The 22,289-nt window shown below is 48.4% G+C and overlaps 10 protein-coding genes across 10 annotated transcripts, besides 1 other annotated feature; 5 read left to right on the top strand and 5 right to left on the bottom strand.

Moving 5' to 3' along the window:
* Positions 1–342: 342 nt before the first annotated feature.
* An01g11300 (hypothetical protein) lies at positions 343–1,129 on the bottom strand (the record flags this gene model as incomplete). Its single annotated transcript, XM_059744099.1, has 4 exons — positions 343–498; positions 581–726; positions 811–944; positions 1,023–1,129. 4 exons carry the CDS (start codon positions 1,127–1,129, stop codon positions 343–345), a joined length of 543 nt encoding a protein of 180 aa, XP_059603319.1.
* A 621-nt stretch (positions 1,130–1,750) lies between these two features.
* An01g11290 (uncharacterized protein) lies at positions 1,751–3,529 on the bottom strand (the record flags this gene model as incomplete). Its single annotated transcript, XM_001389504.1, has 2 exons — positions 1,751–3,253; positions 3,320–3,529. 2 exons carry the CDS (start codon positions 3,527–3,529, stop codon positions 1,751–1,753), a joined length of 1,713 nt encoding a protein of 570 aa, XP_001389541.1.
* A 1,633-nt stretch (positions 3,530–5,162) lies between these two features.
* Positions 5,163–7,303, top strand: An01g11280 (uncharacterized protein; the record flags this gene model as incomplete). Its single annotated transcript, XM_059744084.1, is given in 7 exon segments — positions 5,163–5,334; positions 5,414–5,815; positions 5,896–6,224; positions 6,284–6,538; positions 6,645–6,836; positions 6,868–6,994; positions 7,050–7,303. Coding segments are annotated over 7 exon segments (1,731 nt in total).
* A 244-nt stretch (positions 7,304–7,547) lies between these two features.
* An01g11270 (uncharacterized protein) lies at positions 7,548–8,647 on the bottom strand (the record flags this gene model as incomplete). The annotated part of the gene is made up of 3 exons (XM_001389502.3): positions 7,548–7,681; positions 7,749–8,519; positions 8,596–8,647. 3 exons carry the CDS (start codon positions 8,645–8,647, stop codon positions 7,548–7,550), a joined length of 957 nt encoding a protein of 318 aa, XP_001389539.1.
* Positions 8,648–9,127: 480 nt separating this feature from the next.
* On the top strand, positions 9,128–11,847 carry An01g11260 (uncharacterized protein; the record flags this gene model as incomplete). Its single annotated transcript, XM_059744074.1, has 6 exons — positions 9,128–9,324; positions 9,455–10,576; positions 10,629–10,886; positions 11,057–11,102; positions 11,148–11,310; positions 11,405–11,847. The coding sequence occupies 6 exons, from the start codon at positions 9,128–9,130 to the stop codon at positions 11,845–11,847; spliced, it is 2,229 nt and encodes a 742-aa protein (XP_059603317.1).
* A 258-nt stretch (positions 11,848–12,105) lies between these two features.
* An01g11250 (uncharacterized protein) lies at positions 12,106–15,367 on the bottom strand (the record flags this gene model as incomplete). The annotated part of the gene is made up of 3 exons (XM_059744068.1): positions 12,106–13,896; positions 13,948–13,994; positions 14,719–15,367. The coding sequence occupies 3 exons, from the start codon at positions 15,365–15,367 to the stop codon at positions 12,106–12,108; spliced, it is 2,487 nt and encodes an 828-aa protein (XP_059603316.1).
* A 1,030-nt stretch (positions 15,368–16,397) lies between these two features.
* An01g11240 (hypothetical protein) lies at positions 16,398–16,713 on the top strand (the record flags this gene model as incomplete). The annotated part of the gene is made up of 3 exons (XM_059744064.1): positions 16,398–16,438; positions 16,492–16,549; positions 16,597–16,713. The coding sequence occupies 3 exons, from the start codon at positions 16,398–16,400 to the stop codon at positions 16,711–16,713; spliced, it is 216 nt and encodes a 71-aa protein (XP_059603315.1).
* A 640-nt stretch (positions 16,714–17,353) lies between these two features.
* Positions 17,354–17,792: a mobile genetic element (Remark: Vader is flanked by 44 bp inverted repeats (IR);~Title: transposon Vader - Aspergillus niger).
* Positions 17,793–17,973: 181 nt separating this feature from the next.
* An01g11220 (uncharacterized protein) lies at positions 17,974–18,425 on the top strand (the record flags this gene model as incomplete). The annotated part of the gene is made up of 2 exons (XM_059744060.1): positions 17,974–18,187; positions 18,361–18,425. 2 exons carry the CDS (start codon positions 17,974–17,976, stop codon positions 18,423–18,425), a joined length of 279 nt encoding a protein of 92 aa, XP_059603314.1.
* Positions 18,426–18,870: 445 nt separating this feature from the next.
* On the top strand, positions 18,871–19,756 carry An01g11210 (hypothetical protein; the record flags this gene model as incomplete). Its single annotated transcript, XM_059744053.1, has 3 exons — positions 18,871–18,954; positions 19,054–19,149; positions 19,562–19,756. 3 exons carry the CDS (start codon positions 18,871–18,873, stop codon positions 19,754–19,756), a joined length of 375 nt encoding a protein of 124 aa, XP_059603313.1.
* Positions 19,757–20,512: 756 nt separating this feature from the next.
* On the bottom strand, positions 20,513–22,066 carry An01g11200 (uncharacterized protein; the record flags this gene model as incomplete). Its single annotated transcript, XM_059744048.1, has 5 exons — positions 20,513–20,703; positions 20,759–20,999; positions 21,050–21,369; positions 21,429–21,766; positions 21,819–22,066. The coding sequence occupies 5 exons, from the start codon at positions 22,064–22,066 to the stop codon at positions 20,513–20,515; spliced, it is 1,338 nt and encodes a 445-aa protein (XP_059603312.1).
* Between the last annotated feature and the right edge of the window lie 223 nt (positions 22,067–22,289).

The following is a 22,289-nucleotide window of genomic DNA, read 5'->3' as shown; positions in this document are numbered from 1 at the left end:
TGAAGGGCGAGCCATCCTCCCTTAAATGCCGTCAATGACGCGATAGTACTGATGTTCTCTCATGCTGCCAGATGGTGTGAAGTAGGGTAAGCCTAGAACGACAAATCGTCCTGGGGATGATAGCGCGCCTTGATTCCCGCCTGCGAGTTAACTGTGCCGCATACCCTAGCTACGCTAACCGCTAAAAACTAGGAGCCGCTACTGCAGCTAAGAGCGACCCTCAGAACACCGTCGATAAATTCGACCACTCTGATTGATGGCCTTATGCATGGTGACTCAGTTTAGCCGCCGCGATCCCTGTAGCAGCTGGTTGGGGGCGTTCGGGCGTTACGCTCATTTGCGTTATCTCGCTACATTGACGGCATCACATTCCTCCGATCGTGTGAGTGGGGTATCACACAGCAACACTTGGCTCAGCCGTCCGAAGATCCTTTCTTGCCAATCAAGCTCTGTAAATACCGGGAGGTTGCTGTTGAATGCGGCCCGGAAGCTAATGCACTGTATCCGTTCCACACACCACGTTGAATTTGACGAGATCCTGCCAGGCGGCGCTTATGCTTCGCCCTTAGGCTTCCCAAACCTGTTGGCGTCTGAATTGGTGGAGTGATTTAGAGCCAGAATAGACGCCAAATGTGACAATGGTGACTAGAATTTGTGGCCACCGGCTCATCCATACGGTAATCAGTGGATGCTGCTTGGCTAAATTCGCCTTCCAATATGTCTCTTCTATGAACCGAGAACATTCACACCTGTGATTGTAGGTCACATTGAACTAGGCGCGCGTAATGGGGGCCCCTATTGGAATTCAACCCCGACGCTTCGTCCCCTCCTCAATTGCATGCACTCGCAAAGCTGATGCGGGGTTGCTTTCGCTACCCATCCTGATGGACCTCTGGATGATCAAATGCGGTGTTTTCTTCATTGGACCAGATAGGGCGATAATCCTGCTATAGCCTGGGATTCCCACCCAACCCAGTTGCCTCCGATACATTTTTGCGCGCTCAACATTGATTCGATGTTACCTTTCACTACTCAGGCCGGCTTTCAGGTAGGTTGGAGGTGCCTCTGGGGTCATCGCTGAGATTTGGAAGGGTATGGGTATCCTGTAGATCTGAACTTTTAGCGTCATTGAATGAGTCAAGGCTTGCAAATACAAGGAGATCACATTCTACTCAGCTAGAATCGTATCAATTACCGGTTGATAACAGACAGCGCTTAGTATTCTGCGCGAGACATTGAGTCACTAAGACCCAGGTTGCTTTCCCATCCGAGGAAGGCGCATGCAATGATTTCTGAAGTTGGAAAATGTGGACACAATGATTGGTGTGTTGTCATCAGTTCGAAGCGTTCTGCGCGCGACAGTTGATAATGGGAAAGGGGGGGCGCTGAAGGTATGATGTAGAACAGGCAAGCAAACAGCGCGACTCTCTATCACCTGACCAGTATGAATGTTGCGCCCCTTCTTGTGTTGGTGGCAATTATTACTTGGATATTGATAAATGTGCAGTAACTGTGCTTTACACTCAACGATTACACCGTGGGAATAAACATTCGAATAGTGCTTGTAATGGAATGAAGGTAAAAGCTTCTATTTCGACACTGTGGTTATTGCACAAGCTGCTAGGTAAGGCTCCCATATTTTCACAGACAGGCACTTCTGCATAGATATCATCTAAGGGACAGTACTGGAATTGATCGGGAAATTTGAAAGAAGCGTTCCATTGTTTCCCCCTGTTTCTCTCGGTGTAGCTCAGCACGCCTTCAATGGCTCTCTCTTGCTTTCAATACTCCCTGATGCGTCATCACCGTTCTCAATACCTTTAGCTACCCTCTTCACATTCTTCCACTCCATAGCAAGTGTCGGGAACAGGGCCAGACAAGACATAGCTAACGCTAGAATGAAAGTCTTCATAATGGCGTCGCTGTACGCTTTCAGAACCACTGCCGGCTTTGCAGGAGGCACCAACTTTCGTATGGTAGTCGCGCCACTTGCAATCACCCATGTTGCATAGATGCCTTCAATGTCGTCTAGGTTTGAGGTAAGAAAATTCGTGAAAAGATTCTGCGCGACCGCTAGAAAGACAGCGCCATTCAATTGTTGCGAAAACATTAGAAGCGATGCACCGACCGGAATGTCGACAGGATCTAGGCACGTCTGCACAGCGACATTCGCTTGTTGGACACCAAGGCCCAGACCAAAGCCGAAGATAATCTGATACCCAATCCATTGCGGATGGTCGGTGTCCGGTTGAAATGTACTTAATAAACCGGCTCCAACAGACATGAAAACAACGCCTGCAAACATGAAAGGGTTGTAGTATCCCAGAAGGCTGACGAGGGAGCCAGAACCGATGGATCCTACCACCATCGCGAGCACAAGAGGGAGATTCATAATACCCGATTTTTCGGCATCGACATTCTTGATGGCTTGGAACCAGATGGGAAGGTAGTAAAGCATGACCATAGTGCTTGCACTAGTGCACATAGTGAACACAATTCCTGCAAGGACTGAGCGCTGTTTAAAGATGCGAGGGGGAACCATTGCTTTCTCCTGGAGGCGGTACTCTGCAAATGCAAAGATAGAGAACAGAGTCCCGAACATAATAAAGAGAAAGATAATGCGCCAATTTCCCCAGCTGTACGTGGTCCCACCCCATTGGAGTGCAAGAAGGAGACAGGTCACAGCAGGGGCCATAAGAAGATTTCCAACGGGGTCGAGCTGATTAAACTTCTCTCTGAGACTCCAGTCCCCTTTCTCAGGTGGAGGAACGTCTAGCAGAAAGAATATGGCGACGACCGCAAGTCCTCCTAGGGGCAAGTTAATGTAGAAGCACCACCTCCAGCTGACCTCTGTTGTAAAAACTCCACCAAGAATTGGGCCCAAAACAGATGATATGCCGATTATTGCACCAACGGCTCCTTGAAACACAGGCCTCAAGCGGAGGGGCACAGTAAGGGCGATAATGACGACAGCCCCGGAGTATATGCCTGCTGTTCCGAGGCCCGCGATCGCGCGGCCCAGGATGAGCATGAAGGAGGAGGGCGCAGCACCGCAAATAGCGGAACCGACCTCGAAAATAAAGATGGAGAGAAGGAAAACCCATTTGATCGGATAGAAAGTGTAGATGCGACCGTATGTAAGCTGAGACGCAGACGCCGCTAACATATAGGAGCTTCCATACCAGCCAATATCGCCAATACTCTGAAAGTTATCAGTGATTTTCGGAGTTGCCGTAGCCACAATCAAGCGGTCCTGCAGAAGCCCGTAATCAGAGTCAGTCCTTGAAGAGAGTTAGACCGGTAATCTTCCATAGCATACCAAAGAGACGAGAAAAACGGCAATATATAAAGCGAGAGCGACGAGGATGGTTTTAGCAAGTGGAGGATATGTCGGTGAACCAACTGTTCCTGTCTGATGCTGCACATCTATACCACTACTCGAAGTAGAGCCAGAAAGGACCTCCTCCACAACAGACTCCTTCTCACAGACTGCCTGAGTGCAGTCCTGATTGGATGATAAAGCAGACATTGAAAATGACTAGCTGATATTGGTGATGAGAGATACACACAAAGTCACAAATAAGCAGCTGAGAAGACAAAATGTGAACTGGGTATTCTAAGAAAAGTTGGGGTCTCACAGTAGTGCTACGAGCACTATAGGAAGACTTTGTGCACGAAAATGTGTTGCATCCGGAGACTGATGAATCCGAGGTTGTAAAGGCAGAAAATATACTATGGAAGCGCTTTGGGTAGTGACCTTTGTGTTCCTTCACAGGGATCGACACGATGCATGATGTTGTTATTGCAACACAGCATACGCGGTCTCCCATATTATGGCTCAGGGACCAGTCACGTCAAAATTTCACTTACTCATCTTCTTTGAGAGTTTACAATAGTATTGAATGAGCTATAAAATACTCCCTGTGTAAAAGGCTTCGCGCGCCGATGCCTAGATTGTAGTCTTTCACATCGCTGAAATCCGGATTCTCTCGTCCTGACCGCCCGTGGACAGTATTTTCCAAGCAGTTAGTAGACTCTCAAGATTTAGACATCAGACTCAACATTTTCTTTTTCTCCTTTAACCTCTACAATCTCCGAAAAATATTCCCGATAGCACGAAGGCGCAAAAGTGATGGTGTATGTCGACCTTGCTTATGAGAGCCTCTGCGACCAGGGGAGAAGGTTCTCCTGCAGCCGACTTGTCCATGATCCGCAACTTGCAGAAATGCTCCCATGACCATTTAAGTGGATCACGTGAATTGATACGCACCATTCCAGCTTGGGATTGAGGACTTATGGAGGGATGTCTAGACTCCGGAGGCGCACCCGAGGCCCCTGACATTGCGAATGTTATTCCGCCGGAAGGTTCCGAGGACAACCCGGATATGCGGCACTGATATTCGGATGAATCCCGGGATAATTAGTATCATATTCAGAACTTATACATGCACAAAGAGCCGGGATAAACCATGCTCCGCCTTACTTTGACACTCAGGCTTTCTTGACGTACCTGAAATGCAGGCGAGAGATGATCCAATCTCGATTTCATGTTCCTAGTCGTATCAAAACAATTGGTTTAGTTTGCAGACCAAGACCGCTCTAGTCATATGGTCTCGCGAAAGAATCAACAAACAAGTCACACCATGTTCTTTGCTAGATACTGCTCCTGGCTGTCAGTGGGATTAGTTATGCAGAGAAATATGGTGGTTTTGTGAATGGAAGGGCGCTGGTTGTGTCCGAAATACTGCCCGAATGGTGATCTACAAAGCATGCTGTATCCAAAGTGGTGGTAAGATGGACGGCAAGGAGAAGATGCAGCTTGCGCCTGAAAGGCTATTTGGGTATAACACTTCCCAAATTATTGGAAGGATCCCTTGTCACAAACGCGTCTCCCGCTAAGTGCAATATTGGTCTAGTTTTGAATAGAACTACACTTTTGTGTAACCCCATGAAGCAGCTAGACACCCTTCACGTGAGCCCCTTACCTTTGTTGTGAGAAACTTGACTTCAACTCCCAGTTGGCATCCAGGCACACATGAAACAGGCGTCTAATGCTGGGCTACACTTCTTATTTTGCATCATACTTGGTAGCACCAATTATAAGATTTGCCAACTGGTTGGACAGAAACAACGCTCTTTCAAGCGCCGACATCACTTTGACAATGCTACCTATGTCTGACACTCCGTCGTATAGCCAGATTGCGTGTATAGGGACTGGACTTTCAGCTATTGCTCTGGGCGCAACTCTCCAGCGGTGGTATGGATTCGAGGACATCCGCTTCTTTGACCGGCATCCAGCCAGCGGTGGAACATGGTACACCAATTCTTATCCAGGTTAGTGTTGGGGAATACATCCGACATCACTCCAGTTCCTTGCTATAGCGGACTATTGATATTTATTGGGTGGCATCAGGTTGTGCTTGTGATGTTCCCAGTGCTCTCTATAGTTATTCCTTTGAGCTGAATCCGAACTGGAGCAAGTCCATGCCTTCATTCGAGGAGATCAAGGAGTACAGTACTAGGGTCCGAGATAAATATTGCCTCTGAGATAAGATGATACACTCGGTTGAAGTCACAAAGTGTATATGGAAAGAGGATGCCAATAGATGGCTCCTCTACTTGCGCGACGTCAACAGCGGGGAAAGGAGTACTCACGAGTGTCAGATTCTGTTCGCTGCCACTGGCCGGCTGGTTGAACCCCGTCCTTGTGATACCGTTGGAGCAGAGACCTTTAGCGGCACCTTATTTCATTCCTCGCAATGGAGGCATGATGTCAGATTGAGGGGTCAAAACGTTATCATTATCGGAAATGGATGTATGACCCTTCCCGGCGTCCGCATACTCTAAGGCAATCGTCCACTAATCCTAAGGTGGCTCTACTTCATTCATATGCAGGCACCGCTGCTCAGATTGTTCCCGCGATTATACACAAGGTGAATTCCTTGACCCAGATTATCCGGTCACAACATTGGGTGTCCCCAGCTTCGAATTACACATATGGCCCGTTTATACAATGGGTTTTCTGTCACATTCCGTTCGCCATGAGGCTGCATCGCTTGCAGCTCTTTCTTCTTGCTGAGAAAGACTTCCGCCTTTTTCCAATGACCAAGGCCGCAGCAAGATTGAGGAAGCGACGTAGCTCCCAGGTTGAGCATTACATGCGAGCAACTGCGCCAGACAAGTACCACAATGTATTAGTTCCTGACTATGAGATCGGCTGTAAGGTTTGTGAAGCTCTGCAAAGAGTCTATGCTGATTCCTGATCGCTAACTATCTGATCTAGCGGCGTATATTTGATTGCGGCTATCTGGCCTCTCTGAATGAGGAAAGCTTCATCCTGACTGACACAAATATCGAGAGAATTATTCCAGAGGGCATCAAAACTGACCATGGTGTTATTCCAGCTGATATCATCATCCTAGCAACAGGCTTCAAGACCAACCAGTTTCTTTCTTACATGGAGGTCATCGGCCGCGGTGGCAAGAGTGTCACCCAACACTGGGATCAATATGGGGGGCCTGGGGCGTATAATACTTCCGTAATGAGTGGCTTCCCCAATTTCTTTATGTTGATGGGACCAAATTCGGCAACCGGACATACGTCTGCGTTGATGGCGGTAGAGAAGTAGATCTCCCCTATTATAGCCAAGTGCCCTGTCCGAAAGAGCTAATACAGAATCACCCAACAGCTCCGTCAACTATGCCCTTCGTATCTTGAAGCCTATATTGCAAGGTCGTGTTTTGGCCGTGGAGATCAAAGAAGAGGCGGAGCAAACTTATATTCACGAGGTTCAGAAGGCATTGGCCAAGCGAGTCTGGAATGCAGGATGCGCATCAGTAAGCCTTCTACTCTTGAGAAACTTGATAGACAGGGCTTATTCGATATTTAGTGGTATATCAACGAGAAGAAGTGGAATTCCATGGCTTATCCTTGGAGCCAGGCTCACTTTTGGTGGCGCAGTTTGTTTCCCACGTGGTCGGACTGGAACCTCAAGGTCAGTACATGACCTAGATGAATTACCCATGCTCGTTTACTAACTGTCTCAGCAGACAGCGAAGTCTCCCAAACACAATGGATTTTGGGTGCAGATATTTCTCCTCCTTTTGCTTGGCTGTGCTCTGCTGGGTGCTCTCGAATATCAGACCCCAAGGATGAGGAAGCATTTAGGGCAGTGATAAATGGTTGTTTTTCCGAATTGTGCTTGAGGAAGCCCAGAAGTTGTTTCAAGGTGACTGTTGTCAACGTAGACAGATTGTTGCAAGGAAACAGCGGAGGTGGAATCATCCATCTGAGCGGAGCCTAGTGTCGACCCGGTAGTATCTACTAATTTGATTTTTCTGCCGTGCATATTAGTGCGGCTTAAGCTTACTTGAATCTCCTTTTCATGCTTGTTGTTTGGTTATCCTATCACGTCTTAACTACCGAACATGGTGTGTGCTCAAGGGCTATCGGTTTCTGGTAGCATACTATGTACTGTAATGAATGTATGAATTTATATAAAAAACTGTTGCTCATTTTGTACTCTCAAGAAACTGCTGACGTATCGCTCAATAACGAGAAAGAAGTTTCTGGGCATTTGCATAGTAGATACGGTCCCTCAATTCTTGATCCAGTGGGTATTCGTCCAAAGCCTCCTTGAACCCAGCAATTTTATTGTTGTTAGCGTAAGGAAAGTCGGAACCTGCAGATGTCAGCATCAAATCGCATCATTGTATCTGATGGGTCTTCTGGGGAAATGGTTGACTTACCGTATACAATGTGATCATGAGGCACGAGGCTCAGCAGAAGAGTCAGCACTGCCGGCGAACTGGAAAGAGCGAGGTCAAAGTAAAATGATTTGAAGTCTTCAACCATCTCGTTTGGGCCGCGCTCATAGGGTTTGTACTCCATTTCAGGGTCTTTGGTGACGGTGGTTAGGCGGGAGATCAGGTAGGGAAGGGTGCCACCGGCGTGAGAAAGGATAATCTTGCAGTCCGGAAAGGCCGCTTTTGTTCCCGTAGTGAGAAGGTCCACGGCAGTGCGGGTGGTTTCATGAGGATAATCAATAGCCGGTTGAGGTAATTGGGGGTTGACGCGGTTGGTATCAACCGGATGGGTTGGGTGAATAAACACAACGGCTTTGCGACGGTTGAGATCCTCCCAGATGGGGCGAAAGTCCGGATGACCCAGGTAGTGATTTCCGGTGCCGTATCTAGTGAAAAGAGTGACACCCTCGGCTTTGAGTATGTCTAGACTATACCGAATCTCTTCCAATGCGCCCTCAGTGTCTAGCAGACATGGCAATGCCGCGAAGAATCCGAATCTCTCGGGTTGCTCATCCCTCAAGTGAGCCGCATATTCGTTTGCCTGTCGGGCCAAGTTGCGTCGGCTGCTGTCGTCCGGGGCGATGACAGCTCCGGGAGCTGTTAGAGACAAGATCGCTTTCTGTGTGCCATTCTTGTTCATAGAAGCCAATGATGCTTCAGCGCTCCATTTGGGAGTTGGCCAGCCGGAGGGGTCACCTCCCGCATTTTCAACCGCTATCCATATGAAAATCGTTGAATCGGTATGGATATAGGATTAGATATAGTCCGGGCGAACGCGGTTCAGACGTACCTTCGGCATAGAACTGCGGCACAAAGTGATGATGAGTATCAATCTTCGACATTGGTTCTAACGACAGACGAGGCTCAGAAAAAGTTTTCCCTGTAATGGCACGAGAAGATAATTGAAGGAAGATCGTGATATAATATACAGGATATAAATAATCCAAGTTCAGCCACTGCGCCCCCTCATCGGGTGCAACCCGAGCAGAAGGTTTACCAGGTTTGCCGAGATATCCGGCCAGCTGTCGAGACTCGGCCAGAATTACTCGCTGCTTCGCAATGGGAACAAGGAGACATTGTAGGAAGTTGGAGTAATGAAACCTCCACAGCTTTTAAGCATGGCGTATCCTAGTAGAATATTGGTCTCTGAGAAGAGCAGCGTATTGTCTCAGCGTGGAGTATCTTCGGATCGTTCCGGAGCCCCTCCACAATCAGCTGGCCGGTGCCACAACGGCCAGTTAGCTGGCTCCTGAATAACATCGAAATGCAATTACCTGGACCAACAAATTGAGCTCTTCGATTTAGCCTCAGGTAGGGACAAGATGCCCCCCAAATCTAGCGGCGTTGCCAAGCAACGTACCTCGCGTCGGAAGATTGCATTGGCGTGCGATCCATGCCGGGAGAAAAAGATCCGCTGTGATGGCGGCAAACCGATCTGTGGGTCATGCGACCGAAAGTCCTGGGGCATTGCCCAATGCTCCTACAGCATGGATAACCCCAGGACCGCTAGTCAGGATGAGTGAGTCCTTCCTCACAACGTAACCAGCGTTTTCGCTGACCGCACAGGTACATCCGGGTCCTACGGTCGCGGATCAATAACTCGAGGATTTATGTCTTCGTGCCGGAGTGTCAGCACCGGAAATACGCAGGGACTCACCACACCAGAAAGACTCTCCTACACATGAAACTCTACATCTGGATCGGAATCGGGATGGGCAGTCGAGGTCTTCAAGGGTCACCCAAGGTAGCCCAGTGCCTCAGGAGAGTAACAACAGTCTCCACGATGAGCGGCATGCAGATGGCCAGAGCCTTGATACTTCAGGAACAGTCCCAAGTGACCATCAGGCCCGGAATTCTCTTTCCCTTCCCGAAGCAGAAGAGGCATCTCAAAGGATGTCCGACCACCTTCGGAACAATCCGAACCGCAATCCCCTCCGTGGGAAGCAAATGTACGTCTCATCCCAAACAAGATCCGCATCTCCCCACTTGGACACCCCTGGCCGTGTCACGGCAATGGGCCAAATCGCGACGCCAGATGATACCTTGGCATCTCCAGCTCCACTTCGGGAATATTATGGATCTTCCTCCATTGCATCACTGATGAGGTTTGCACGGATGTCTGTCCCGTTGCGATCTTCGCGCTCGGCCAAAGGTAGTCCTAATAACTCAATGGATTACCAGTATCACGAGTCCCCTAACACACAGTACCGGATCAGTGACTTCACACTTCCACCCCGCTCACTAGCAGATCACCTCTTAAAATGCTTTTGGGACCGTGTAGCCTGTATCTACCCTTTCTTCGATCGGCCCAGCTTCGAGAAAGCGTATGATAACCTGTGGAGATCGGAAAGGGAGGGGATGAACAAGCTACCGGACATGCATATCGGCCTCGGAGGGAAGTCGGACTCATCTCCCAAGTCTATCGTGTTCTATTGTGCTCTAAATGTGATGTTTGCGCTTGGTTGCCATTTTTCGGACCTTCCGCTGCAGGAGCGAGAGGCAACAGCCCACTCCTTCTTCCTACGCTGCAAACGCTTCGTAGGCCTTGATCTCCTTGAGATCCATACAGTCGGAGTAGTTCAGACTCTCCTTATTGTCGCGCTCTACTTGCAGAGTAGCCCGTATCCCAGTAGGTGCTGGAATGCCATTGGGATAGCATGCCGTCTTGCACAAGGCCTGGGCTTACATGAGGCCCATAACGTGTCCTCGATGACAGTGCTGGAGACAGAAGTACGCCGGAGGACATGGCATGGCTGTGTGATGCTAGATGTGTAAGTACTTCACTGCCGATGGCTCTCTCCAACCTAACTGACTTCTACCTAGGTTCGTGAGCATGACACACGGTCGGCCAAGCATGACCAGTCATCTGGCCCCGATTCCGTTGCCTTATGCCACAGGCGAAGATGTCCCTCTGACCATGGGGTTTTACGTGGCAACGATCAAGCTCTATCGAATTCTTGATAGAATTCTCTCAGACGTGTATAACATGTGGCGAGGTCGGATGAATGAGGAATCGAAAAGGTCGACACGATGGTCCGAAGGCAACTTCGATTCGCTCCTAGAACTGGAACGGCAGCTACAGTATTTTAAAAGCAATCTTCCACCCTATCTGAGCTGGAGCGCTTCTAGTCGTCCAGAGTGCACCCCTGACGAATCGGATATTCTAGAGCGCCAGCGAAACATCCTTCGTTCACGCTAAGCAATATCGTCCCAGTCCAATGTCCAAGCATCACATGTACTTAATGTCTTAGGTACTACTACATCCGGCTACTTCTCTACCGACCGATCTTTACTCAGGTGTGCTCAGATTATACTTCGCCTCAGCACTCACATGATTCCTAGAAAGATATATACCCGGCCTGGAAGGATGCTGAAAGCAGCCTACAATCCTGCATAGTTAAAAAATGTGCAGCTACGTGTGTTTCCACCGCAACTGAGCTTATCCACTTGATCTATGAGACATACTCGACATCATATACTGATGCTTGGTGGTATAATGGCTTTTGTAAGTTTGTCACTCATTCGTTCCTTTCCTCTTATTGTTGTCTTGAAAAGTTTACACGCTGGTAGCTGGAAAACCAACCTGACAATTGAAACAGATACATCAACATGTGCCCTCGTTCTCATAATGGCTCACTCAGTACCCTCACTATCTGACTCGATCGATTTCTCCAAAGTTCGAGAAGCCTGGGAGAAATGCGAGAATATCCTCGCACACATGGCTACATTCAGTCAATCAGCACGGACATCGCTTCGCTTCTTACAGGCAGCATTCAGTCAGAATATCCATGGCCGTCCGTCATCTAAGCCTAGTTCTAATGTGGGAGTAAATCCGGATCGAAATCTCACAGACGAAGCCAGCGCACACTACCCTGTCCCCGATGGCCCAACGAATCCTTCACCCTTTCAAGATACCCCTGGACTGGACTCATCGTATTGGACGGATTCCGGTATCGGCCCCAGCACGTTTGAGGATGACCTTGGTCTTCTGTCCTGGATTGATGTCCCAGATATGTGGCAGTGGCTTCGGGCTGAGTCATGACCTGTCGAGAGGTGAGTGTGATCGATGATGCCAAGTTCCTCTGGATGACAACAAGAAGGCCATGTAAACATAGAAATATGTAACGCAATCATATTCTCATGTGCCGCTAGCCTCTCTACTGTAGCTATATCTTGGGTAAGCAACTTGTCAGACAACTAGGCAGTGTCAACCAACAGTATTAAGCCAGAATCAACACAGCCCCTAGAATTTACAACCGGTTCCGGTATCTCTTTCTCATCAACCTCCCCGCCACCAAACTCACTCATATTGTTTTCCCATATTTCCTTTAAGCCATTCTTCCTGGTAAATGCTCTCCGAGGGCAAGCCTTCCCCACCGAAAAAGTACCATAAGAATACTTGCCCCGAAGCCTCTCTGGAAGCTTCCTGGTCCATCTTGGTTCGTCTAAAATCCCTACGTGTCTTTAACTGGATATTGTCGAAACGACCCTCAGATACAGCTGGCGTTACTTGTTCCGAGAACCCGCGGTCCTGCATTGCAGTGCCGTCCGGCAAATACCACTCCCAATGGTCATACTTATATTCATGCCGGGGGCAGTCTACGTGTGCGGTGACATAGAGAGCACAGTCGTTTATAAGAGATGCTCCGCAAGGGGCCCAAGGCACTCTAGGCCCATGTTGATAGCCCTCATTGTCCTCCTCGGTTGAAGGATAATGTGTCAACCGCCAGACATCTTCTCTCAAGATGTAATTCCGGTCTTTGCAAGTGTAGGGGCCTGATCCTGCAAAGTGCAGAAAGCGCTGTGGGCATCCAGTCCAGGGAAAGGCGACCGCGTCAACAGGTGGTCGGCCTTCTCTTACTCTGTGGAGTATTTGTGGGCCGAGCCCGCTTGCAACAGCTCCAATCCAGAAAGCACCGAAACAGGGCTGGCGGATCGCACCGATAAAAGCAAGAACTTCTAGTTCATTCTCTGGCAAAGCACCTAGAACCTCATTGATGATGGGATGTAGCCATGGGCTGACAAGGTTACAGGGGACATCGTGCTCCCAGAATGCTCCACAGAAAGTCGACATCATTACTTCCGGGCTGCAGCTCAGAGTCATGTAGTAGGGCAAGTCTTCCTTCAATTTCACCCATTCAGTATCCATGGGTACGTCAATTGATTTTGCACCGCTCGCTCGGGGAAGAGGCAGTTTGGCAGATTGCTTATAATACTTATGCGTCGGGATTATCAGAGCTATCGTAAGAGCAATGAGGAATTGGCTTTGCAATCCATACAGACGTGCGAATTCAACAAGTGCCTCAAACGCGCTCCCTGAGGATAAGGGCATCAGGTCATGGTTTGATGAGGGGGCGCCCTTATATTTAATCGAGAATTGCGTTTTACAGGTACGGGAAACCGACCACGGTGCCAGAAAATCCCCTTGGGGCGTTTGTTTCACTGTAGCTTTCCATCCATTCAGTGCGAGTAATGCGGACCACCAGCGAGCTACGTTCTCCTCCACTTCCCCAATATCGACGATGTGGACTTGTGAGACATTAGGTAAGCTTTCATTGCTGTACCCTGTCTGAAAACTGGTGTACTGCATAGAAGAATCCCCACCTCGCATCTCAACGAGCTGTGCAGATAGGACATAGCACCATCCAAGAGCGAGGATCCCCAGGTAATTGGGTCCGTTCGAATGTTCTTCGCTCGTGTCGCTGCTCAATGAACTGAATGCGCCCTCGGTGAAGCTGAAAGTCGTAGCAGCAGCAGTGCCGACTTGTATCAAGGTAGGGTGTGATTTCTGCTTCTTGAGTTTGCCGCAATCCTGGTCTCCAGACAGTGTCCAGATAGAAGAAGCTTCACAGCAAAGACTGAGTATAGGAGTCATTCCATATGGGCGAATGTGGAGCCGTTCAGACTGGGCTTGAAGTTTCGGGGTTCTATGTAGAGCGAAGCGAGGATTTGTGAACTCAGGAATCAAACCTGTGTCCCGCAGCTGAAAGGCCAAGTTCGCGATTTGATACCAGTATTGCCGACTTTTCTCGAGCGCATCTTGGATTTGTTGCTGCTCCTCCAGTTGGAGAACATTGTTATCGCGAAGGATCTAGTACTAGGGTGTCAGCACGGTTGGTTTGTCTCAACACTCTTTACTGACCAAGGAAAGCTGCGGTGGCCGTATTGAACGGTCAATCTTTTCATTTACTGTATCCTGCATGAGTATGTCACGATGTCAGTATGATGGATGATGCGAAGGAAAGAGAAAGGGGCGAACAAAGGGAGACACGCGGTTCATATGCACGGTGGCCACCGCCTTGGTATTTGTGGCCTCCAATACAGCTTCATTCACGCAGAAGTCCACTATCCCAGATACAACAAGACTATACCGCCATTATACTGCAGTTTTCCCATCAGAATAATGCAAGAGCTGCATGAAAGCAGACACCGCAGATCAGATTCATATCAAAAAGGGAAGTGCGCTAATCAGAGAGGGCAATCAGTTCCAGTAAAGGGCGACTTGGTGACTTCTGGGATCAACAAACTCAATATCCAATGCTGTGCAAACTGAAACATCTGCACTGTGCACTGCTACAGCTCGCTACTGACAGGCGAAATTCGCCCCGACACCGATATTGTTATGCTTCTAAAGTATGGCAGACAGCTAGACTTCACGCGGAGCATCTACAGCCAAGACATCTTCTGGGAACTTCTACATGCTCTCGCGGCGGTGGGGATATACAAAAACCCAAGTTGTCGATCTATATACTAGTTTCAAAGCACTTTCAACTCGAAATCCCAAGAAGCATTCAAGCACAGCCCATACAGAAGGAAGTATCTCACTCCAAGGACCCCTCTCCCTCACACCTCTTCAAGGGATACCCATCCCCCAAGCAAGTGGTGACCACCCCCTTAACCCACTCCAACTTACCCTCGCCATACGTATAACTCGTATCCTCATAGCTGTCTGCCTGGTAATACTCAAATGTGCCTCCATTTCCCGGCTCCCCATTGAACACATACCCACGGCTCCGATGCGTCAGAGGATTACTCACAATGGCGCCCCATTTGCCCTTCGGGATCGTCATCGTCACAGTGCCCGTGATCGTGCTCGTCGTGGTGTGCTGGTAGCTGATACTTGTGGTCAGGGAAAGGAAGTCCTCGATGAGGGTGACGTCGGACGAGACGCCGGTGGTGACGCTGTTGGCGATCATTTGTCCGGATTGGATGGCGAGGGTGACAGGGGCTTCATTGGCGTGCGTGATGGTGGACATGGCGATGTCCCAGCCGAGGAAACTCTGTGGTTCCAGGGGAATTATGAGGTTTGTGGAAGAGCTGCGCTTGGTGGTGGTGTTGTTCCTGTGGTTGGAGGCGCTGGTGATAAAGGGTGGTGTTGAGTCGGTGGGTGGGAGGAAGGTGAGGTTTGGAATTTGGGCCTTGAGGTCGGCTTTCTTGATGGTCTTGGTGGTGTTGTTGCTTAGGAGGATGATTGCTTCGTCGGGACCGCAGATGGTGGTGGATGTAGGTGCGGCATAAGAAAGAGTTGCAGAGAGCAGGGTGACGAGGAGTGGGAGCTTCATGGTGTGCGGTTGTTGGGTCGGGTTCTTCTTGTGCTGTAGAACTGAGCGGACTAATTGGATTGGTCTTACATATTTTGTCGCGAGAGGCTTGAATTTATATATCTCCAGGCGTCTTAAGAGCACCTTCTATTACTCCTTCCAATCCTCAACAACAACAACTACTACTACTACATATCCCATCTTCGCCAAGAATTGTAACCATCGCCAAGATCACAACATACAACATCGATCAACGACATCCAAAACCGTTCCGCAGATCCCCCGGAGTCCCCGAGGTACCCCCGAGGAAACAGAAGATCGACAATCATAGTCGCACAAGACTAATTATGCAGACATAATCGACCGAATCGAGTAATCCATACGATCCGCTCCTGAACCGTAGCCCTAACCAAGACGACCGGTTGTCAATCTCAGCGACGGATCGAGCCGCTATCTAGCCAGTCATGGCCCTAAGTGGGCCCACCCGTTTCACGCCCCAAAACCTTAATAGATGAGGTTGTCTCCCGCTGCTCCATTCGATCTTTTCAGGGGGTTGTGCCATGTGCGTTCCGCCCGTTGAGACAGGAAGAACTTGAGGATCGGCTCCTTGGCGCAGGATGAGACATACAGGGCGATCTGCGCTCGGCCGATGTTCAGGTGATGGATTTTGGGAGTTGATAGTATTATAGCTGCTCATGGAGCTTGAACTTGAGGTATATGTTGTCTGAGCATGTCTCTCTTGAGGTTATTGTGATCTTCGACGTCGGTCTTGGGTTGCTCGAAGGATTGTATGTCGGTGAGAATTATATTGTTGATTTGATGATGGTGATATCATGGCGGAGGATATTCGGAATTACTTTTCCTTGGACTTGGTGGTAGAGCCTGAGTAGAGTGATAATTCGAAGACTGCTGGGAGACTTGAGTTGAGACATCATATATTGCGGGATTTCCTGAGCCGTAGTCAGTCAATTTCGATAAGAACATATTAAGGACTGTCTTGAACCACTCTTCGACAACATACACTACTCAGTCTTCACAATTCACAAGCACAATGAAGCAATTTGCAGTCCTCATCGCAGTCCTCGCTACTGGGTACACATTACCTCCCAATTTCCAGCTACCACTCAAGCACTAACATGTTGTAGTGCGCTAGCGGACCTCCATTACACAGGTCTCTGCTATGACTCCCCTGGTAAGGACGTGGTAAGTTAATTCCATGGTCACAATGCTCAGAGATACTTGTTAACCAGACAAAACTTGACAGAAAGTCTTCAACAAGGCAGCAACAGAAAAAGCCTGCGCATCCTACAAGAACCGCAACACAGGCAGCAAACAATGGGACCAATGCCCGGATTGCACAGTGCTGAGTGACAAAGACCTTCTGTACTATTGCAAGTCCGAGGGTCAACACATAGGAGGAGACGAGCTGTCGTATTACTGTGGCCAGGCAGGTGCAGATGGAAGTTTGGCGTGGTGATGTTAGGAGACCATAGAGATCAGGCAGCTCTTCAACCTCCTGGGCATCAATTATCTATCAGATAGCATAGCAACCAAGGAACCTAATCACCTGTATCCACTGTTCAGCCGTCATTCGTGCATAGTGGATTCCCAGTACTTTTGTTCATAAGTAATCGGAACCTGGCCGCGATCGCCCCTCATAGTACCAATAAAAGCTAAGACATCAGGCTAAATCATTGTCACCCACCTAATCAGATCCTTCGGCTTTTTGCTATTCTGCACACTGAAACCTCTAATCTAACCAGGTTTCCCATCCTTCGGCACCTATAGCGTGCAGTCTAGATTCGGCCGCCGAAGTTCTCCCATGCCCAGCACGAATAGATGAATTTCTCATCGGCCGGGTCAAGTTACGCATAGCCCTCCTGCAGATCAGTGCGGTACGCTCATGACTCGCACACTAAATCATTAGCCGGTGCTTCTCGTTGGGTACCTTCCCTATCATTTCTCAAGCTAGAGCAGGGGGCTGAATAACTAACCTATTTCCAGCTAACGTAATCAACGGTCGGACGGGCCACACGGTCAGGCGGGCCATCTGGTAATACTATACAAAAGATATCTTTTTAAACATAATATATCTCTACCATCCAGGTCTAGAAGAATTAGATTTCTTCTATATAGATTTTAAATAATATAAATAATATCTATATACCTTCTAAAAATGAATATACTTTTACTTATGGACTTATCATATTACAATATCTGTATTTATATGTATTATATAAGAATCTGGTTTCATTATCAAAGTAAAAATTCTAAAAATCTGAAAAATTCATGGAATACTTATTCTTATATATATAAACTATCTACAAAGTTAGAGCTTCATAGAAGTAGTACTGGTTGATATATAATAGAATCAAAAAGACATCTTTTATATGGGATTTCAGGATGGCCCGCCTGACCGTGTGGCCCGTTCGACCGTTGATTACGTTACCGGTTCTGAGGAATCTCGGTTGCGAACGGACGGAATCCTTCCGACCAGGAAAGTTCACATGTGTATCTATCCCCTGCTTATTTGAACTCTGCTTTATATGTCTGGGATCCATATGAGAGGGGACGAAAAAAACTTTGTTCCTGTTTTTGTTGTCGGATAATGTTTGTGTGCCGCTGCTATGAGCGCCACCAGCACCGCTGCCTTGACGGGGACTGGCACGGGCGTTATCCCTGCACCCGAGGGCGTGACGCCTGATTTAAAGGATCCTGAAAGGCATTATCATACTGCAAATCTAGTTGTGGTTATTGTGGGTGTTACAGTCAGTACATTATGTCTCCTGGTGAGAGTATATACGAGGGTGGTTATTGTGCGGAAGTGGCTGCTTGATGATGGTGAGTGCAGCCGATCTATCTTTTATTATTGGTGCAAATATATCCTCGAATACTTGCAGTTGCATGCATTGCTAACACAAGTCCTCATATGTAGCCGTCATCATTCTATCATGGGTCAGTAACTCACCCTCTCAACAGCACCAACAAAACAACTGATCTTGATACATCCCTAGATTTTCGCAGCAATAACCCAAGCCCTACTCCTATGTACGCACCACCTACCTCCATCTCAGCCTAATCCAGCTCAATCCTAACGCAATCACCCAAATCCACAGACGGCTACACCCACGCCGGCTTAGGTGTTCATGAATGGGACCTCACCAGAGCCGTGTACAACCAAACCCTCCGAGTACACTCCCCATTCCCATCCCGACCTCTACCACAACACCATCTAACAACAATTTCAAAACAAATAGGTCCTCCTCCTCGGCTCATTAATGTACATCCCCGCCCTCGGCCTTTCCAAAATATCTCTCATCATCCTCTATTACCGCCTCTCCGACATGCAACGCAAATGGCGCATAACCCTATGGGGCATGACCGCCTTCGTCGTCGCCTACATGATCATCCTCGAATGTCTCTTTCTGTTCACCTGCGATCCGGTATATAAAGCCTGGCACCCTGGTGCAGAGGGACACTGTTGGAGTCGAGCCCCGATATTTATGGCGGGCGTGGTGGCAAGTATGTTTATTGACTTGGTGTTGCTGGTCATGCCGCTGCCAATTGTTGTGAGGTTGCAAATGGCGTCCAGGAAGAGGATTGGGTTGGTTTGTATGTTTGGGTTGGGTGGGCTGTATGTGTTCCATTCTTCACCTTCGAGGTGTATGTTTTATGGGTTATGGCTAATAGTTGGCGGCGGTGTTTAGGTCGCTCGTTACGAGTACATTGCGGCTGGCGGCGACGGTGCCGATGTTGACGCAGGAAGACCAGACGTATTTGCTGGGTGGGGTGGCACTTTGGATGTATGTGATCGTTCAGCCTTCTTTCATTCTTACACCTGATTGACTGTTGCTGACTCGGTTTGCTGCTTTGGTAGTAATGTCGAGGCGAGCCTGGTCATCATCACAGCCTGCGTACCCTCGTTTCGACAGGTCTTGAGGTTCCATTCTTTTGGATCATGGAATGATAGTGGTGGAAGGATTGATCGAATGTCTAGCACTTGCAATCTTCGCAGTGTGCAGCGGAGGCAGGAAGGGTTCACGAATATAAGCAATGATCTTGAGATGGACCAGAGTGGTTCGGCTGGACATGACTCAGTCGGGACACGAATTTAAGAAGAACTATACAGGTGCATTGGGTTGACTCTTGTGGGTTTGGAGTGTAGGATTAGATTTCTGTTTTTTCTTGTTCATATATAAAAGTACTACTAACAAGCACATAATTCTGTCTCAATCCCTAACCAGCATGTCGCTGAAAACCTACATGAGTTGTCAAGACGGAAGGTCAACGATATATGGATTTGATCTATCTGATCTCAAGAGAGTGGTTGGTTGTTGGAAGAGGTGGTGGTCAGAGACCATGCAGGAAGAAAAGGCGAAGGATCAGCTGACAGCTGCCTGGCTGCAGTGAATGTCTCAACATGAGTTACAATAACGCTACGAGCTATTTGTATACGCCTAGCATATGGGCTGTTGTTCGATTGAATTAATCGCCCCCTCCATCACATGTGAGTCAATATGCCCAACTCTGGCTTATGCTCTGAGTTGGGACACATATCTCTCCATCGCCTAGCTAGCCAAGAGCGGTTTATCGTTTTCGGTCTAGCGATTAGTGCTTCGACACTCTGTGTTTACAGAGTCAGAGTGCATGTGCAGCCTCCTTGTAGCTGGGTCCTGCCAGCTGCGAACTCGAAAATCATATCCTTCTCCGTCACAAGTGCATCCAATGTGTATGAAGTTTAGTGTAGATACCTCGATACTAATGAAAGAAGGGCAATTCATCCTCCTGTTATTCAAGCAGATTGTAAACTGGTTTAAGTCCAATTGTGTTTCCACCTACTCTGATAATGATAGACTGTTCTCGACGATAGGAAGGGGAAAGAATAAGAAAAGTAGGAAATTACGAAGTACTTGCCATAGTGACAATCTACCAAGCAAGGAGGGCTATGTAGAACAACTGACGAAATGGCACCCACGGTGACATGGCGCATGCAGTTATGGAATCTGTCCAAGATACAGTTGTATTATGACTAAAAAAGCGGGACCAATTGTAGATGCCATTTGCAACGACAACTGTCTTAACGCTTAGACCGGCCAACTGATGCCACCGCCAAACTGAGTTGGACAGAATTGCTTGCCACTGTCCACCAACAAGCACTCACAGAAATCAAGTATGCGATTGCTTGGGTTGAAGGAAAGGATGTTCCGCCAGTTCGCCTGCCGTTTTCCTCCTATTTGGGTGCCAAATTAGCATTTTACTGACGAGGTCCAAGAAATTTTCCCTCTCCTCTCCCTCGAGAAAGGAAACTGCGTCGCCTAATGTTCGGTTGGGAATCAGGTCTTCGTATAGAAAGCGACCTGAAAATAATTAGTGATCTGAAAGTCCTCCTCGGGGTAGAGAGTCACATAGTACCGTTAGTGTCAAAAAATGGCCCATCGAAGTACTCCTCCGCGGTCTCACATAGTCTGTCGTCTTCTCGTCTAACAGGTTCCGGCCACGGGTATTCTCGCATGTATTGATACCGTTGCATGACCTCTGGAGGGGGTGGACCGAGTAAGGCCACCATCTCAGCCATATGTAGTTTAGCATCGTAGCGACCTTGTTTATCATGAATATGCTGGAATAGCTCTTTGCCTTCGATCAAATCCCATAGCTTGTCCCAAGTTAGTCAATGCAACAACTTTGGAGAACAAAGGAACGTACTAGAACACCAAGGTTCCAGATATCTGCAGGCATTTGCCATCCAATACCCAATATCACCTCTGGTGCCCGATAGTGGTCTGGCTGAATAGGCCAGACGCCCCAGTCGTCGTTTTCCTCAAGTTTAGTTGCGAGGCCAAAGTCAACCAGCTGCGGAATACTCCTCAGGCTTTTGAGTGGCCCGAAGTCATTACGGGACTGGTATACTGGCCGTCCTGTCGAATCGAGTTTGAATGCCATTGGTTTTTCAAGCTGCGTTTCCATAAACTCGGCAAGCACCATTGGATCCTCGAATGAGAGCATGATATTATCAAGCTTTAGGTCTAGGCAGTTGCCAGTGTTCATCGTCATAAGCTGAAACTAAGAGTGAAGATGGATTTACCTGTATGAACTGTCCTGCAACTCTTATGAAGATAATCAAGACCCGTAAGAAGCGCACGAATATATGTCTTGACAAGAGGCAGTGGCAACTTTTTGTGATCAAAGCGCTGCTGGTACATCGATAATGACTCCCTCATCAGTGGATACACAAGACACGAATGAGTACCTTCTGCGCCCTCAACTTCAAAAGAGTCTAGTAAGGTCCGCATAAGCAAACGACCCCGATGTGATGGATCTGCCGTGGAGATGTGGTCCTCAACCTCACGCTCATTAGCAGTGAGGCTCGCATTATTATTTGCTATCTTCAGTGTCACTATGCTCTCTGGCTCATCGATATGTCTGTAGGCTTGTTAGAGACGGAAACAGAGTTTGGAAGGGGATCATCGATTACTCTTCCAAATCACGCGCCAGCCATATTGTTGAAGATACGCCCCAGCCCACCTTTACCAAGGCTTGGTAATGATTGGCAAGGACCTCTCCAGGCCTTGCTGGGTAGAAGTGCTTGGCATTGTATACTGGCGCGATCTCTTCATCGACGAGTATGCCGGGCGGTAGACGTGGCCCAGGTGATGGCAATGGAAGTGGCTTCTTGCGGAGAAAGGCGGGCAAACGAGAAACTGACGATCTTATAGTATTCATTCCAGACTTATCCACAGATACTCACAGGCAAATGTCATATGAATTGTTGTCAGACAAGAAGATCATCAAGGGGTCCAAGCACGGACAGTGCTGGACGGTGCACGTGATCACGTGGCGCGTCAGTTGGCTTCTCAGGAGGGTTTTTGGATCTACAAGCTATATAGAGCCATTCAGGCCGTGGTTACAGAGTATATGCATAAAGCAGTCTCCAATCAATTCTGTA

Source organism: Aspergillus niger, assembly GCF_000002855.4.
Source record: "Aspergillus niger supercontig An01".
Taxonomy (NCBI): Eukaryota; Fungi; Ascomycota; class Eurotiomycetes; order Eurotiales; family Aspergillaceae; genus Aspergillus; species Aspergillus niger.
This window is presented reverse-complemented; position numbering and strand designations above follow the sequence as displayed.